The sequence below is a fragment of the Corylus avellana genome, chromosome 10 (assembly GCF_965113065.1).
Source record: "Corylus avellana chromosome 10, dhCorAvel1.hap1.2, whole genome shotgun sequence".
NCBI lineage: Eukaryota > Viridiplantae > Streptophyta > Magnoliopsida > Fagales > Betulaceae > Corylus > Corylus avellana.
Genome location: NC_142499.1, coordinates 4,854,044 through 4,871,809, shown reverse-complemented (window position 1 = coordinate 4,871,809; position 17,766 = coordinate 4,854,044). Strand labels below are relative to the sequence as shown.

The window sequence follows — 17,766 nt, the reverse complement described above, 5'->3', positions numbered from 1 at the left end:
CTTCAGAATATCAAGTTAATTATATTATAATAGTATTTTTGTCTTTTCAAAAAATAAAAAGACAAAAATACTCCTTAAATATAACTAGCTAAATATTCTCCAGTTCATTTGAAATGGAGAAAATTCTGTTCCTCACAAGTAGGCACTTCCCCAAACCAATATTCAATAGAACTTTCATGAGCAATTTCACCATTTTGTATTAATGTGAATTGTCAAATGCATTTTCCCTAAAACAAGTTAAATTTATCAAACGATAGTACACGGGGAAATAGAAGGTAATTCACAAACACCCTCACTCTCTTCCTATCATTTGGAGGGTGTTGACAAGTATCAGCTGTGCTCCAATTTTTCGGGTTTATTGCGGTGAAGAAGGTTATCAAGAGAATAAATGTAAGTCTCTTCTTCACATGTGATGCCACTGTCACGATTGAGGCTCTTTCCATTCTAATCTGTTAAGCCCATCAACAATCGCCCTGCGGAACTCGCCGTTGTGGAGAAGAAAGGATGAGACATGTCCACCAGTGACCCATCTCACTTCTGAACCTGGCCAAGCGTTTTGAAGCTGCAGCACAGAGTGCTTTGGGATATACCCATCATCCTGTAGCATGATTGCAATTTAAGAACATGGGTACTATGGCTAATTTTAGCAAAGAAGTACTTCAAAAGTACAATGAGTAATAAATATAGTTAAAATACTGACGAATGATAAACTAAACGAAATGATATTTCAACAATTCATCAATTTCGTAAAGAGATTTGTGCTTTTTAGGCGACTATTGAGAAATAGCCCATGGCTCTTAATGCAGCTGAGCTTCTCATATTCTTTAAAAGCTGCAGCCATGCCCAGCTAAACCTAACTAGGTGCCCAAACACAACGTGAAGTGGATTGGCAAAGCTAAAAAATAAGCATTTTGATTGTCAACCTCACAGAACAAAGAAAACATAACACAGATGCATAAGTCTCATTGTTATGAAGCACATCAAGATAAATATACCTGACAAACCAATCTAAATTTTACAATGAGAAATAAATGAATAATGCTTACACAACTTACCAACGGAACATTAAATTAGATAGACAGATTAATTCGCCACTAAATTTCAGATGGTATAAACTCTATAACAAATGAAGCTAAAAGCTTTTTCTAAGGATTGTACTGAGAATCAATACATGGGTGGGAAAGAGAGAGAGAAAGAGAGAGAGAGAGAGGAAGGTGAGCTTCAAAAAATTCTTGAATTCTACATAATAACATTCTGCTTTTTCATTAATTCTTCTTTCACCTTGATAGCATAAATAATCAGCATATTATCAAAAGCGGAAACTGACAACTCCTCGTCGACCATAATTAGGGGAAAAGCCAACAAAGATATGTTCATCATAAGTAGGGATAGAAAAGATAATGATAGAGTCCTCCTAAATTTTCTTAAAATATACATTCATTAGGTGATACTGATATCTGGTACTTACAGTGGCAGCAACAAATATTACAGCATTGGGATTTTTGGGAATAGGAAAACGTGTGACATCTGTGAGAGACAATACATTTCGCATCCGTTCTCTCACCTCCTCGAGAGTCATTGCAGCCTTCTCTGCTGCAAGATCCTCTCTCAGTGCCTCCCAGGCAGTGGCATGCTTTAATATTCCCTCACAGAATGCCACAACAGCAGAGTGTGGTGAGAGAAAAGGAAGGGTTGCAACAGGTGTAGGATGAAGTGATCCAACCATTGCAGCATGTACTCCTCCTGGATTCCAAGAAACCATCAAAGTTTGAGGGCAAAAGAGATACTTATGTTATGCGTGTGAGATTCAACTTGCCCCAGCACTCTCTGACTTTTTCACGATTAACAAACATTTTTATTTAAAGCACTAAATTAAATCCAGGTGTGAAATGACAAATCTAATCAACAGAAGATAGAACCTCAAAGCTATATCAGATCCTGTTAACACATCTAGCAAAGGATTTCAGTTTGAGTCTTACCCATACTGAGTCCACAAATACCCATCTTGCCAAACCCTGCCTCAGAGTCTAACCAATGTAAGAGACTGCGGGCCTCTTCAATGGTTGCTCTTCCTAACAAAAGCAAATCACTAACGCACAAAAGTTTTGAACCATACTGCAGCATAGGGCGTCTTTGACCATAGAAAGGGCTGTAATTACATATTTTCTTTGAATCAAAAGCTGACAATTTACATCAAGTAATATAAAGAGAAGAACTTCTTTCAGTTTGTGGATAAGCCGACTATGCAGAATTGGATTTTACCTCTCAAGCACCATGGTTGCAATGTTTTCCTTCAACAATGGTCCACCAAGGCGCAATCTTCGCTCAAAGGTATGGTCCCCAGTTCCTGCAAAAAGAAGCTATAAGTATTACTCCAGATAGCTACGTACCAAATGTCAAATGCACCACTAGAACGTTTCATCAATTGTGAATCTAGCAATTTGTAATAGAATTTTGAGGTTTGGCAGGAAACTGGGAAACAAAGAACATTCTTCACTGTCTTAAAGTAATACAAGATATTCAGAAGTTATTCTGGAAAATATCACCTAAAAAGGAAGGAAACACTCTGAATGAATGATTGTGAAAGGAAGAATAATAAAAAATTAAAAAAAAAAATTGTAGTTCTTGAAATCACTGAAATGTCACAACAATCTCTCAAATAATATCAAATGTAGTTATCATCTACATAACCATACATAATTAATGTTACTGGACCATTCACAGTAGAGATGAAAGGCATGTGCTCGAATTAAAAACATTTTCATTTCAGTTTGGAATTGTTTGGCAAAGAAAAAAGATTCAACCAGGACATAAAACATTTTCACCAGCTAATAACTACATTCTTCAAACTGCCGAAAGGGCAAACCTCATAAAAGTGAATAATATATTCAACCAGTAACTTACATTTGAGGGACATGAGCAAAATCTGATGCAACAACATGTAAATCAATGTGCCAAAGAAAATGAAGATTTTAATTATTGTTTCCCTGTTTAGTTTTATTTTTTATTTTTTTAATGAATAATACCCAGGTTTAGTTATCACTTTATGCTTAAAATTATACTTCATCGAGGAAATTTCCAGTTGGATAACCCCTGCCGCCAAGGGGAAAAAAATAGAGAAAGCAAACCAAAACCAAAAGTGAAAGAATGGAATTTTTGAAAGGAGAAAAATTAAACAAAAACTCTAAATTCCGACCGATTGATTGCCAATCCAGCCAATCCAAAAGCCTATCTCATGAAACAAAGGGATGCAAATCATTTACCTCGTTACCTATTGAAGCTGAGTTTTGTACTGCACATAAACCTAAATCAAACACACGTTTTGGATTCTCTTTTGAAATACATAATTAAAGTAGGAATTTCAATCAGCTTAAAGACAATCCAATCAATCTAAACCGGCTCCCGATGATAAAGGGTAACAATTTTACCAAGTTAATTGCCAAAACTATACTTGGTTGAGGCAAAAGATCAAACAGAAAACAAATAGCCTGATGAATTCTCTAGAAAAGCAATGTAAAATCAAAGACCGAACTAAACTCGACCGTTAAGAGAAACAATTAAACAATTAACGACATTACAACTATTAAGATCTTTGTGGCAAATAAGCAAAACATAAAACAAACACTTCATTAAACATCTCTACCGATTCTGTAAGGCTAAGCTTAAGCTCGATATCCTAGCATAAGAATGACAATGAAATATATCCAAAATCCCAGTTCTCAACTCGCGCAGAATCAAAAGATTTAAACCAAGTTACCTGCAAGATGAACCACGCATGCCATCTTCTGCGGCGGCACAAATTTCGGAGCAAGGAAAGCAACCCTTGCATTGTGGCTCTCAGGAGGCAATGCATTTATTAACTGCTCATCACAAGGAGTCCTAAATACCCCTTCTCTCAAGCAAGCATCCTTGGTCTCCCAAACCGTGCTCCAAATGGGTTTCACCAAAGTGGGAGGCCAATTCTGTCCCTCCACTTCTGGGAACAGCTGCTTGATTAGTCTCTCCAGCAATTCAAGCTTTGTCCCACCCCATCCTCTGGAAAAGAATAGTGGGCTTATCTTTGTTCTGTGCATAAATGCACCATATACATGGTCCAACACATAATGGAGCGTTCCAAGATTTACAGTGACCATTCAGAGAGAACCCCACAAACTCTCGCACAAACCAAAGAATCACAGAAAAATTATAAATTTTCACTTTTTGAGAAACCCAGAAGATATTATTCGCCAATTGCAAGTTTTGGGTTAAATCTCCTTCTAAAGCAAAGAACTTGGTAAACAATCAACAACTCAGTATTCAGAGTTCCATGGAAAAATCAGTTCTTGAAAAAAATCTCAGCAATTATTAGATCCAGTCGACCAAGTCTTTCGTAAAAAATTGAGAAACCCATATGAAAGGAAACAAAAAGAACAAAAAAAAAAACCTATTGAGATCCGATTAATCACAGAAAGAATGAGTTAGTGCTAAGCAGAAAGCCAAGAACATTTATCAATCATAAGCCATCAAGCACTAAGAAAAAAAAATATAAATTAGAGAAGAAAGATACTGAAAGAGATAAACCCATAAAAAATACAGAGAGAGAGAGAGAGAGAGCGAAAATGAAAGAGAGAGAAGGAGAGCTCTACCAAATAAAATACAAAGAAAACAATGGGCGGGGCGAAGGATGCTTGCCAGTGACACGGTGGATTGGGGCCCACGTGCCACCTCAGTAGATGATATCCGGTTTTCTATTCGATTGTAGCGGCCAGTAACGTCAGAGGAGATAACCATTCAAATTATTCAATTCAATTATTCAAGTTTTTTTTGGCATGTTTACCAACCTGTTCATAATTGATTTGTGATAATTTTTCTTTTGGTCGGACTGATTTGCCCCCCTTGATAGCTTTTCTTTATCAAACTTAGCTACTTACGGTTATTCTTTATTATAATATTTTCTCTCAATTTCATAGAAAAGCTATCAAAGGGTTGCTTTATAATATGATTGAATGTGATATATTTTGACTTAAGTTTATCAAAATATATCAAATTTTTTACTATGTTTGCATCAAATTCACGAATTATATTAAAAAATGTCGGCTCTATTTATTGTGACGTATAGGAGGTTTATCAAGCAATAGACAAGGTCGTAGTAATTAAGGTAAGAAAAAGTGAAACCGGCTGTTGGTAATGGAACAACGGGCAAAAGTCATGTTTTACAAATAGTAATATTTCAACTCATTTGTTAATGTCTTTGAGATGGTATTTATGTTTGGGTTGTTTGTTAATATTTTTGTTTTAAAAACCAAAAAGATGAATGAAAAAGACATTTAAAAAATGACAAATTACTAAAACAAAACATTTGAAAAAACGAATTCAACAACAAAATGAGGAGGTTGGTTTAGCTCCAATTACAACAATGAATTGTAGGTTTGAAAGTCTCAGAAACTGCAAACCTTTTCAATTACTAGCAATGTTGGGAAAAGTCAGAGGGGAGTTGAGAGTATACATGCCAACCTTGGAGCATATTCTCTCTACTATTTAGCCAGGTTGCCCATCTACTCTTCTTTGGTATAGTGCCTTATTGTTTTAGCTTTTAATACTCAGAAAAAGAAAAAAAAAATTAGAAACTCTAAAGATGATTTCTCTAATCAGTTAACAAAATATTGAGATATCTTTCCGAGATTATCATGATGAATATGAGGCAAGAATTCATCTTTTTCCCCTCTATTCTCCAGGTTGGTATTTTCTTCTGTAGTAATGTTTGTAGGTAGATTTTTGTTCTCTTTGCGTCCTTTCAAATGTTATGTGTCTTTTAATATTATCATTAAATTTGAGATGATCATTATTAAATTTTGATCTATTATAGATTTTAAAAGTCATTTCACATTTGAGACTGATAAAAAATGTATAGAGTTTCTATATAAGTGTAAACCCAAAGAAATTATTGCAGTATTTTCAGATTTAGCTCATATGAAAATTTGCATTTTGATATTAAAAGATTATTGGGAAATAAGCTATAATACAAAATGGGTGGGTTGCTGGTGAACTCCTTAGCGTGGTTAACTTACAATTTAATCAAGTAATTAGTAGAAAAAAAAAAAGAATTAAATAATTATCATTTCGTGTAATAAACGTAGAAACTAATTAATGAACAAATAAGGTGGCCTATCCCGCATCACCTTACGTTGTGACAATTCGCAAGTATTTGATAATCTTGTCTGTAATAATATCACTCGCTGTCATATGAACGGATGCAACTCTCAAAGGCAAGCACAACTATAGTACCTTCATCTATATAGTACAATTAATTTGTCCCATAGGTAGAAACAAAAAACCATACTTGTCTGTAATAATATCACTCTGTCGTTGTACATGCCTTTGGATCATTTGTCCTTAATGAGATAATTGAGGGAAGTGACTTGAGCCTGTAAATTGAATGAAAATATAACGTTTTTCAGAAAGATTGTAAATTTAGGGGATTATGGGTGCAAGAAACATTTAATTGGGTGGTATATTAACTGTCATTGCAGCTCTTGATCGGGAGATGAATCACTTTAACTCACTTTTAACCTTCTTGTATTCCATTAGAGTAAGACAAGATGGTGGATAAAGATTGCGATATCGTAAAAATAATCCGTTTTAAAAAACTCTCAATTCTGGTTCTCTCTCTCTAACAACCATGTTTTTTTCCTACAACATGTACCAACGTTGTTTTTACTTTGGTTTTTTTTTTTTTTCCTCACTTTTTGCAGCACATTGATGTAATTAATCACTCTTTCTTCCCATCACATTTGTAATGATTCTTCTCATTTAATCTTCAATTGGAAGCACCCCACCTTCTCAAGAATATCTACATCGATATCCCTCAGTCTATCATTCCTTGTGTTGCACACATCTATCTTAACATCTAACAATTGATTGGTTAATTAGTCTATATATATCAAATAACTTCTGTTGATAGATGGCCTTAATTAAAAAATAAGCTAGTAATAGGAAACGCACACTACAAGAAACCTGACTTTTAGGATTGTAATCTAATAGTGACAACATTCAGAATGAAATGATCAAGAGTGTGAAAACGTTAATTAAGCATATTTTGCTAACAATTTCTGAAATAGAGTTGAAAATAACTTAAATTAAATAAGGACGCAAGGTTAAATCCATATTTATATATAGGATATATGCTATGCATTACAGACGATATCCACATACAAATTATCCACTTCCAAGTCAGAAAAAAGCCAAGGTCAGAATCTAATATTATATACGCTATCCATTGTTCCTACAAATTACAAAATATCCACTTCTAAGTCAGAAAAAATAGTGTGTGCCACAATTGTGGTAGTGAATAAATATGCCATCAATGTTGACAACATAGGATTTTGATGGAATATTTATTCAAATCAAAGGAAAGCTAACGTTTGATTAAGAAATTAAAAAACAAAACCAAAAAACCAAAAAAAAAAAAACAAAAACAAAAGGAAGAAAGAAACTTACCTGTGCTATAATGGGAGAAGGTGTTGAGGTAGGAAGGTTTCAAAGAGAACGTGATTGGTTGAATGATGGTTGGGAAGCCTTTAGCAAGAAATGTGCGAGTCATGACTCCAATACCTCTTGCTGAAAAGCTGCCAAACCATGGATTCAACCAATGACTGCTTCTGCTGCCATCCTGCCATAGTCCGAACCTAGTCGGAGTACTATCTGCGCCCGCGCCTTGTTCTATGGGTTTGGGAGGAGGGATTAGATCAATGGGGGTAAGAATTTGTTCTTTTCAAATTATTATACCACCGAAGTTGAGCTACAGAGCGATTTCAAACTGAAATTGGTTTCTTGTGCGACTGTGTCGATAATTCAGATTGAAAGGTAGAAATGAGAATGAAAAAATTACAGAGCTGCAGAAAAAGTAAAAGTGGTCTGTTGATGAGATGTAGCAATGCCCATGCTTCTCCTTTATGTGCGAAAGAGCTATCATCAAATGCAACCCATGGACATGTGACTCTGGGAATACGTACACACAATGTCCGATGCTGGATACACTGCAAAACAAGATCTTTGTCTTTTATCTCAGCAAAATCTTTTACGGCAGGAATAGAAAATATTTAGTTTTAATGTGTGAAAAGAAGTAAGAAACGATTAATGTAATATGATAGTGAAATAAAATTTTATTTTTTTTAAAAAAGAAAGAGACAGAAAGAAAAAATATTTTCAATTTCTCTTTGCAGTTCACTAGTTCAGACTTGCACAAGCTTTGTCTTTTCCTTATCTTGTTTTTCAGCCCATGCAGCGTTCTCCAGGTCTTCACGCCTCTGCTGCAAGTTCCAATAAATTGGATTTTGTTTCCTTGCAACTCCTTTAACTGGTTCACGTTTTCCTGCCTTTCCTCTTCCCCTACTGGCCTGGCCGACAGCTCTTTCCAAGGCTTTTCAGATTTTTCTTCAGAATCAAACAAAAGATATATATCACCCCTATTAATCAATGGATAAGATGGAAATTTACACACAAGCTATATCACCCCGATTACTCAATGGACAAGCGGGAGATTTACTGTGTACTTGGTTTGCCTCGTAAATCATGCTCCCAATTTCTCATTTTTACTGTGTACTCAATGGCGTCCTCACCTCATGCCTCGGGTCCTCAGCCTCAGGAGCTGAGATTTTTGTTTTTGAAATCTGAACCATCAGATTCAATTCGGACCGTCAGATTTTTCCTTTGATTAAATATTGACCGTTGGATTCTATAGCCTATCCATCGTAGCCGTTGATTACGGGAATGAGGGATATAGCTGTAACGCACCACGTTGAAGGTAAAATTATATGGTGTGTCACATAGGCCTAGGATCACTTTCGTTGATATAATCGAACGGCGTAAAATAAACAAGATTTTATTAAACGGTCAAGATATCACTTGGTATATAATTTTTAAAAAAAAACCTTTATGATCTGATGTTGTTTCTTGTATCACGTGATTTTAGTCATTGATTTTCCCTTTCACACGTCCCCTCGCACACTGCCCAAAATCTGAGACCAAGCTTACACGTAATTGTTGCCTTCCCAGTTCCCAATCCCTTTTGATGAGTTTTGTTTCTTTCTTTCTGATGAGTTAAACTGACTGAAAAGAGAAAATTCAATCAAACACGTAAAGCAGAAGATAGACATCAACCAGCTTGAATCCAAAATAGATTTTGTTTTCCCTTTTAAATAAATGAAAATAATTCATTGTAAACAAGAGAGATTGGTGAGACGTGGACATGTCAATAGAAGTGTCAGCCATATTTGATGTTGTGTTTAAATTTGAATGTCCAGTCTTCTCAATTCTCACATGCAGCCTTTTATTTTCTGAAGGTTAAAACAATTTTACAGACGAGGTATGCTACACTGCATTCTACCCACCATTACTCACCATCTCTTCGCTTGCATTTGAAATCTCAACAACGGGCTTTGTTTTGATTTTTCTGCAGCTCTGATTTTTTTCTTTCTCAACTTCAGTTTGAAATCTCAACAACAGATTTTTTGCAGCAACTTCATTTTGAAATCTCAGCTTTGGTAGTATAATAATGGAGATGAACAAATTTCTTACCCCCCATTCATCCAATCCCTTCAAAACCCATAGAACCAGGCTCAAAGTTTGGACTATGGCGAGATTTCAAAACATTCCTTTTGCTGAAAAGTTGCCAAACTGTTCGGTAAGCCGAACGCCTCCTCCTTGTGACCTTCCTCCGCGCTACCTTCTCGCATTACATTATACGTAAGTTTTCTTTCTTTCTTTTGTTTGTTGTTTTTTTAATTTCTTAAGCAAACACTAGCTTTTCTTTCTGTCACTCTCAAATCCAAATCCTACACCAGTATCCGAGCCCCATTCAAATATCTCACTTTCAAATATATCACAGTTTAATATATCTTTGTATATCACAGTTTAATATATCTTTGTTAACTAACCACTTTAGACTGATATTCTACTCAACATTTCATCTTACAAAATTAAAATAAAATTATTCAATTTGAAATCCTTCGATTAATTAGAAGCACGTATATGGTTCTAATTAAGTTGGATTATCTGACTCTCATGTGGACAGTAATCTAATGGCAATCTATGTAAAATAGGGGGTCTTGCAATTAGAATTGAGTATTGTTTTTCAGTAATTCTTACGATGTATTATTTGATCTCTTCCATTCCTCACACATTCATTCACATAGGCATTTGACATATTTCATGCTATTTTATATTTTTAGGATTTGTAGCCACAACCTTCTTTTGTGGAGGCATTGTAGATGTGGTTCTTCAGGAGTTTCAGTTATTTTGCTTCTGTCTGTTCTCTTATCTTATGAGCAATTTTTAGATTTTCTCTTTTGCTAATTAGCTTTCTACAAAGGGAACAAGTACCATTTGAGTTAAACTTGCTGATTATTAAACTTGTATTACAACAGTGTTTGTAAACCATATCACAATTTATGTTGGTTATTAATTTGATGCCTTGAGAAACAAATATTTGTGTAAAGTACTGTTAGGTTCTTTCCTCACAGCATTTCTTGGGTCTTATTTTCTGGTGGTTTCATTGTCATTCTTGTGCTGATCTCTTATCTGGTCAAAACTAGTGGTAGGACTGAGAGCTCAATCAAATCCATAGCATTTAATTTTTGGGTTGTGCAGGATTATATTTCTAGCTTATTAGCATATTGGCGTGCTAAAATGCCATGAGTTAGGTAGTATGGTTATCTGAATAATGTAGGACACAAGCTCTGGTTTCAAATCTGATGTTAACTTATTTTAGGGTTTATGACATGCTACGGCTAGCATTTTGGTGGAAACTTGGGGTTTTTAGGGTTGTGGTTTTGTAGTGAAAAGAATTTGAGGCAAAACAAAGGGGAAAGCGAAGTCTACGCTGATGCTCCTGGCTTGTGAACAGTAATCCGAGAAGGTTAATTAGGAGCTATTTGATGGATAGGTGATTTGGGGTTCTTTGGGATTGGACGCTAATTAAGGAACTAATGTATGAAATTCAGATTCAATATCGGTTGGAATCTGAAACAAAATTGTTGAAAACTGATAAGAAAAAAAAAAAAAAAAAAAAAAAAACCCATTAAAATGCTTATTCATTGGCATCTAATGCCTAACCCTAATGGACTTGGACTCTTTGCATTTTAACTACTAAAGCCCCAAAACCAAATAACTATGAAAACCACAAATAAAACCCAAGACAAAATCTAATGCACTCATATTACCCCTAAATTCTGAAAATTATAAAAACATACAAACTCTTAAAATTGAATAAAACTGGAAGGGGAAACTAGACTTACCTCTTCAAATTATCACTCGTTTGCATAGTCCTCCACATGCAACTACTCCAAAAAGTTGCAACGAACCTTACCAATCTCTGCCAACCCTATCATTTAAATTTTTTCATTAAATTAAATGCTTAAAGCATCACGGGTATACCCCTATTACATTTATTAAAATACAACTATGCTCTTGGATTATAATATGCAATATAAACCAAGGAATGAGTCTCCCTGTCCCTTATTGTTTTTGCTTCTATCTTGCATCATTTCCACTCATTTGAATTTCTATCTCTTTAAACTTTTCTTTTTTGATATTTCAATTACTTATAAATAAATAAAAGTTCTCTAATTGTGTGGTCTTCTTTTGTTCCAACTTTAACTTCATTGCAAATGGTAGCCAATGCCGGTTTCCACAATTCTAATTCATGGCCTAATGACACCTTATCTTTAACTAAATTCAGCTGAGTACTCAATATGCATGTATAGGTGGCAAGAAATTTTGTAAATCTTTCAAAGAAACATCAGTGCATTTTTGTCTTTGTTTTAAACTACAATTCTAAACTACAATGGGAATTTTAAACTACAATTCTTTGCCTTTGTTTTGAAATTTCTATTAATCAAGCTATTTGGGAACCTTGTTTTTTCAACTTACAAATTAATAGAGGCTTCCTTCAATTTTTTTTTAAAGATCTCAAAACCTTTATGAATGTTTCCTACACAATAGCCGTATCAATAGCTTCTTTAACATCTTCAAAATGCACATGAGATTCATCTTACACCCACACACGAGGCATCTTACTTTAAATTCAAATCACTTAAAAAAAAAAAAAAAAAAAATCGAATAACACATTCACTTTTAATTATTCCATGTACACTTGAAAATTAATTCCTTCTTCTTATCATCTCATTAATTTATAGGCTTGACAACAATTATAGCAATAAATCCTCATCACCCATGTCAGTCATCATCATCATTGCAATCGAAAGGATTTTATGCAGAGAAATTCCACTCATAAGAAAAGTCCGAAAGTTTTTTTAACAAAGTTGTAATTTTTAAAGCATAATAAATATTAGGTTGGATGTCCATTATATATATATTAAGTGGGGGAGGGGTGGCCAGCCAGCCACCCCTTCAATTTTTGTTTTTGGTTTTTTTTTTTTTTTTTAAAAAAAAAAAAATTAATTAATTAATTATTTTTTTCTCTTTTTTTTTTCTTTCATTAAATGGATATTCAAATAGAGAGAGAGAACCAAAAAAAAAAACAAAAAGGAAATTAAAGTACACGAGCACCCTTGATGAGGAAAGAAAAAACAAAAAGTAAAAGTTTCAAAATACAAATTGTATATAAATGGAAGCCAATGATCCTGTGTGTTTTGATTTTCCTGTATTTCTTAAGCATTTAAATAAGAATAAAACTAAACTTTTTATAGGAGTTGAGTTTTATTTTTATATTTTTTCCTCCACCTTCCGAACCTTGTTATTGGAGAGTATCACGATCAATGCTAAAAACTTGGATTACAGAAATCACGTTACAATAGTCACATAATTTGTCTTGCATTTAAATCCCACTAAACTATTCAAAAATTCATAGGGAAAAAAAAAAAAAAAAAATCACACATTTCATGCTACTCCTTTCTAATTTTTATGCGAATTAGAAAAAGGTCTCATGTGAGTTTTCCGTCCGATTTTTTGACGTCTATTAGTGTCTCATTAGCATATTTGCCAAATCACCATTAAAATAATATAAATATATTTAATAATTTTATTAAAAAAGAAAATCTTAATAACAATAATAATAAAATCTATTTTGTTTGGAAGGCAACTCGGTGGGTTGGGTTTTGGGAAGGAGGGATTCAACGTAGGAAGTCATGGCATATTTTCCTTTCGGTATAACAGGATGGTGGTTGATCTATTTCTTATATATTTGCTATATCTCAAGATCAAAGCCAAATCAAAATCATAGAGTAAGACTGGCTTTGTAATCGGAGGGGACGTTGGTGGCACATACTCCCGAGGTGTGATAATATTCATCACAAAAGTATCAATATTTTTTGCATAGATGATATGATTTCAGGGTACTCATCAAATTAAAGAAAAAAAAAACATATTCCTTTCAGTTGAGAGCATCGGATAATGTCATGATATAAGTGGTTGCATATATACCTAATCTAGACAATAGTGGTCAATTAAGAGAAAGCTGCAACCTAGTATCATAATTCTCTTTGCTGTTTGCACTTTCCTCCTTGCTTGGCTTCTCTAAATCTACTTACCCCTGCAAGCATAAGCATAACACCAATTAGCACTTACACAAAAGACTAACAGCAGTGTCATTCTTATCATGTGCACGTCAAAGAATTGAAGCTCCCCCTAGTGCAATATTGTTAAAGCATGGTTAAGGGTACAAATTGATGGCAGCAACACAGGTCCTATCATCATGCTCAAGAACTACATTCAGAGAATCATAGGTTAACTTATAATTTGATAAATGGTGGCATCTTAGTATCTTGCATACTCTTACACACATTTCTACTAAAATTTCCCGTTGCAGAATTTACAAATCAAGCACATTCGGCATCCGATTAAGCTGGTAAGGTGTGCAACACCCCATAATGAGGCAAACTCAACTCCTGCAAGACAAAATCTATCGTCTAGCTACATGCTCTGTTTGACACAGGTTTCTACCTATCACTTCATTAATGTAATTATTGGCTTCATGCACACCTAATGATTTATAGAGATATCAAATGAGGCCACGCGTCTTTCATCCTTTTTGCTATTATATATGTATATCAAATCAACCCTCACACTTAGAAGAAAAACAATGATATGGTACAGATGATTAGAAAATAGCATCATAATAAATTTCATGAGCAAGTAATCATCAATAATAATAAATCTTCTCTTCTAGGTGATCTCCTGTTCTAAAATTGAGAAATTCAACACTTCAAAAAAAAAAAAAAAAAAAAGAAGCTGTTTATATAAGTTATGATGTGTTTCACAAGGTTACCACTAGAACATGCGCGCAGAAAAAGGTAAGAGAGAAATTTAGCTTGAAACTTACAGTAAACAGCACTCCCTTATGGTAGTTGGATCATCCGTCTTAAATTGATGCGACCAAACAACTGAGACGCCCAATCTCTTCTCCTCGGGTATACGAGTTACATCGACAATCTTGCACTGAATATAATAATTATTCTCTTCATATAGAGGGCATTGTAAAATGCAGAACCTGTGATTCTCTAAATGGACGAATACAGGAACAAAGGGATCACCATGAGGAAGTACGATACCATTCAGTTCCCCGAGGAGCCACATATCCAAGTCTAAATCATAGCAAAGCAAATCCAAGTCCTCTGTAATCCAGTATAAAAAACTGCCTGCGGCTCGTGCCATTCCTCCCCAACCTATAGGACAATTGCGATGTATCTTGCGCCGTGCGGGCTCAAGCATCTTCCAATATCCATGCCCGACATCATAAACAAAGAAAACAGCAAACTTATTATCATAAGAGCAGCCCGGAGCCAGTGACTCTGGTGTTTGTGAAGCAACAAGAATCCTGTTGGGATTCTCAAGAGCTGCAGAAATTATAAAATATGACATTTGATATGGAGGATCAGGCAAGACTACCCACTTGTTAGTGACGGGGTCAAAAACCTCGGCATAGCAGCCGTTAGATCTCGGATCAGAGCCCAAAACATACAGTTTAGAACCTAAGGCCAATTTGTGAGGTAGGCTTCTGCGAGTGTTCATCGATGGAGCACGGATCCAACGTTCATCCGTCATGGGATCCAGCTTAAATACATCATCATCAGGACCAAAACGGTAAATAGTGGAACCTAGGGCCCCGAAGGTAGAACACCACGAATGCTCTCCTTCCCAAAATGGTTTGATCGTCCGTTCCTCACCGATGAACATACCGTCCGCATCAACCCCAACGGGAATGACATACCACCTCCCAAACAGCACCACTTTATGATGGATTGGCATATAGATAGCGATTTCGTAAGTAAAATTTCTAGCAATTGATGACCCAGATGGTGAAGGATCACCAATTGATGAGGGAGTACTCCGGCATGACCACCAACGGAATAGCCACGAAAGGCCCGGAATCGGAATCGGCATCGGCATATATCACAGTGACAGAATATTTGTGATGAGGCTAGGGAGGGCGGGTAGACATATATGGGCGGCCTGAGACGAAGAGGAGATTTGCGGTTTTAGGGTTTGGGGAATTGCCAAACCCTAAAATCAAATTTGGATGATCCTCCATGCACGTTATTGGTTTGACCTCTTTTGGAAATAATCCTTATTTTCTTTTCGTTTATTTATTCATGGGTGCAAATATTCCTTATTTATTGTTTGTAAGTAAATGCACGTTTCTTTCTTTCTTTCTTTTTTGAATTGAGTCAAATTTCATTAAAGAGCATAAACTTGCTCAGCAAGAATAATATATATATAGTTTTTTTGAATCAAAGGTGGTGTAATCTCATTAAATCAACGGGTGAGAGCATGACGCTCCATCAAAACAAGTCTTTTAATACAATCCGGTGTCTCATAAAACCACCGTTTATTCACGAAACTTGTCGTTGCCTCTTTGGATAAAACATGTGCTATACGGTTTCCTGTACGCCGAACAAGCGTCAGCTTCCATTGTCGTAGACCTGCAAGCTCCCGTTTAATATCTGCTACGAGAAGGCCCATTCTGCTCCAGTCCTCTACCGCCGAATGAACTGCAGTAATCACTACAGCAAGAATAATATTGGTTACACATTATGGGAATAGTCCTTATTTATTGTTTGTAATTAAGTCGATCTTGATCCTCTAATCTCAAGCTATTCATCACCTTAGTTTGCAATTGATATCTTCTTTTCCTATAATTACAGTACCTATACAAGGGCTTCTTTTTTTTTTTTTTTTTTTTTCCTTCTTCTTCTTCTTTTGCATGTCCATCAAACAAAGTAAGCAGAAGATCGAGTTCCATATGTCATTGACCTGCACACAAGCTGCTTTTTTTCCTTCTTTATAATTTCATATTTATGCAAGTATATTTACAAAGTATCCAAATAAGCATATTACAACTTGTTCCAGCTCTTTGATTTTCTAGTGAGAAGCATATCACTTTGATTAAAAAAAATAAAAAGCATATTACAAATTGTTTACAAAAGAAGTCAAATTAAAAACGTGCATTTACTGTACTGTTGATCACGATGAGATGCAAATGCTGATGATGGATAAAAATGATTATGAGGGTTAGAAATTGAATGAAAATATAATGTTTTTCAGAGAGCTTGTAAATTTAGGGGATTGCATTTCATTCGGTTATTTGATGTTAAATCTTACAATAAGGTACGGTTCTTGTAATATACCAATATAGGCTATACCTGTCCTACCATGCCTTTTGCTTTCTACAATTTTATTCTGATTTCTCATTTAGATGCTGCATGTTAATTTGGCATTAGGGTCACTCTTTCACAAAAATCAATTAATATTGTTTGCTTCTTAATTTCACTTTTCATGTTTTTTATATTTTATATAAATTTAAATACTATTATTGCTTTCATTGTTTTGTTGTTGTTCTATTACCAATTTTCTTTTTCTTTTTTCTACCAGAGTGGAAGAAAAGATGAGATAATTACCATCGTATTTCAACTGTAGGTAGAGACCAGCTCCACCAATAATAAGTAGAAACATGTTCCCTACAGTGATATTATGCTAGATTTGAATACTATTGCATACAGTTATTGCTCCCAGTAAATGTTGCCTTGAATATAATATTGGCAGATGCAATTGATTGATGATTGTTAAATAGAAGGTCCAGAAAGTTTGATTTGTTCCCGCAATTCAATTAAGCCTTGATGGTGCGTTTAGGATTACGATTTTGCAAGAATAATTTATCTAATTATGAGTAATTTCAGAAGTTTCTCTTGTGTCCATCTTAAGTCCCTCTAAGAATAATGTAGCTATTAAAATCACTATTTGATCAAAATCAATAATGATCAATCAAAAGCTCACTGGTAATTTTAATAACCGCATTACTCGTCTAATTATACAAACTAATTATTGGGGTTGGCTATATGGATCACTGGTTCTCTTTCTAACCATCATGTTTTTCCCTATAACTTGTACCAACGTTGTTTTTACTTTCTTTTTTTCCCTCACTTTTCTTCCCATCACATTTTCAGCTGCAACCCCCACTTTTGGTTGATGGTATATTGGTATTTAACATGTTGATGTGAAAACACACTCTTCGTCAAAATGCACGATGTGAACAGATCAGCCAGCTGTAAATGCCTGATTTAAGTTTGATTTTAATATTTTTATCACTACAACTAATTGTTAATACGATTTTAAGATTAAAGAAAATGGGACATTTGAATTTTGACCAGAGAATCACAAAATCATGAATTATTGGTTTGATGAAATTTTGATAAGCGTTTTAGTTTCGAAAAGAGTTCTAGAAAATGTAGAAGAATTGATGTAGTAACACTACAAAAAACCAATTTTTTTATG

The 17,766-nt window shown here is 34.7% G+C and overlaps 2 protein-coding genes across 3 annotated transcripts; both read right to left on the bottom strand.

Annotated features, from left to right (window-relative positions):
- Positions 1-172: 172 nt before the first annotated feature.
- LOC132161709 (alpha/beta hydrolase family protein) lies at positions 173-5,576 on the bottom strand. Of its 2 annotated transcripts, none has more exons than XM_059571885.2 (5): positions 3,758-5,576; positions 2,263-2,347; positions 1,980-2,149; positions 1,565-1,743; positions 173-598 (listed from the first exon to the last, which is right to left on the bottom strand). In XM_059571885.2, the coding sequence occupies exons 1-5, from the start codon at positions 4,131-4,133 to the stop codon at positions 422-424; spliced, it is 987 nt and encodes a 328-aa protein (XP_059427868.2). In that variant the 5' UTR covers positions 4,134-5,576; the 3' UTR covers positions 173-421. The 2 variants fall into 2 exon arrangements, with proteins under 2 accessions (XP_059427868.2, XP_059427867.2); XM_059571884.2 differs by having other exon boundaries at positions 1,469-1,743; positions 3,758-5,298.
- Positions 5,577-12,908: 7,332 nt separating this feature from the next.
- Positions 12,909-15,486, bottom strand: LOC132162051 (uncharacterized). Its single transcript, XM_059572299.2, has 2 exons — positions 14,318-15,486; positions 12,909-13,528 (listed from the first exon to the last, which is right to left on the bottom strand). Exons 1-2 carry the CDS (start codon positions 15,382-15,384, stop codon positions 13,519-13,521), a joined length of 1,077 nt encoding a protein of 358 aa, XP_059428282.2. The 5' UTR covers positions 15,385-15,486; the 3' UTR covers positions 12,909-13,518.
- Between the last annotated feature and the right edge of the window lie 2,280 nt (positions 15,487-17,766).

Coding starts and splice junctions, on each gene's coding strand:
- LOC132161709 (XM_059571884.2), bottom strand. CDS start 4,133: ATGGTCACTGTAAATCTTGGAACGCTCCATTATGTGTTGGACCATGTA. Junction 2,150..2,262: donor GCAACCATGGTGCTTGAGAG/GTAAAATCCAAT, acceptor ATGTAATTACAG/CCCTTTCTATGGTCAAAGAC. Junction 599..1,468: donor TAATATTTGTTGCTGCCACT/GTAAGTACCAGA, acceptor ATCATGCTACAG/GATGATGGGTATATCCCAAA.
- LOC132162051 (XM_059572299.2), bottom strand. CDS start 15,384: ATGCCGATGCCGATTCCGATTCCGGGCCTTTCGTGGCTATTCCGTTGG.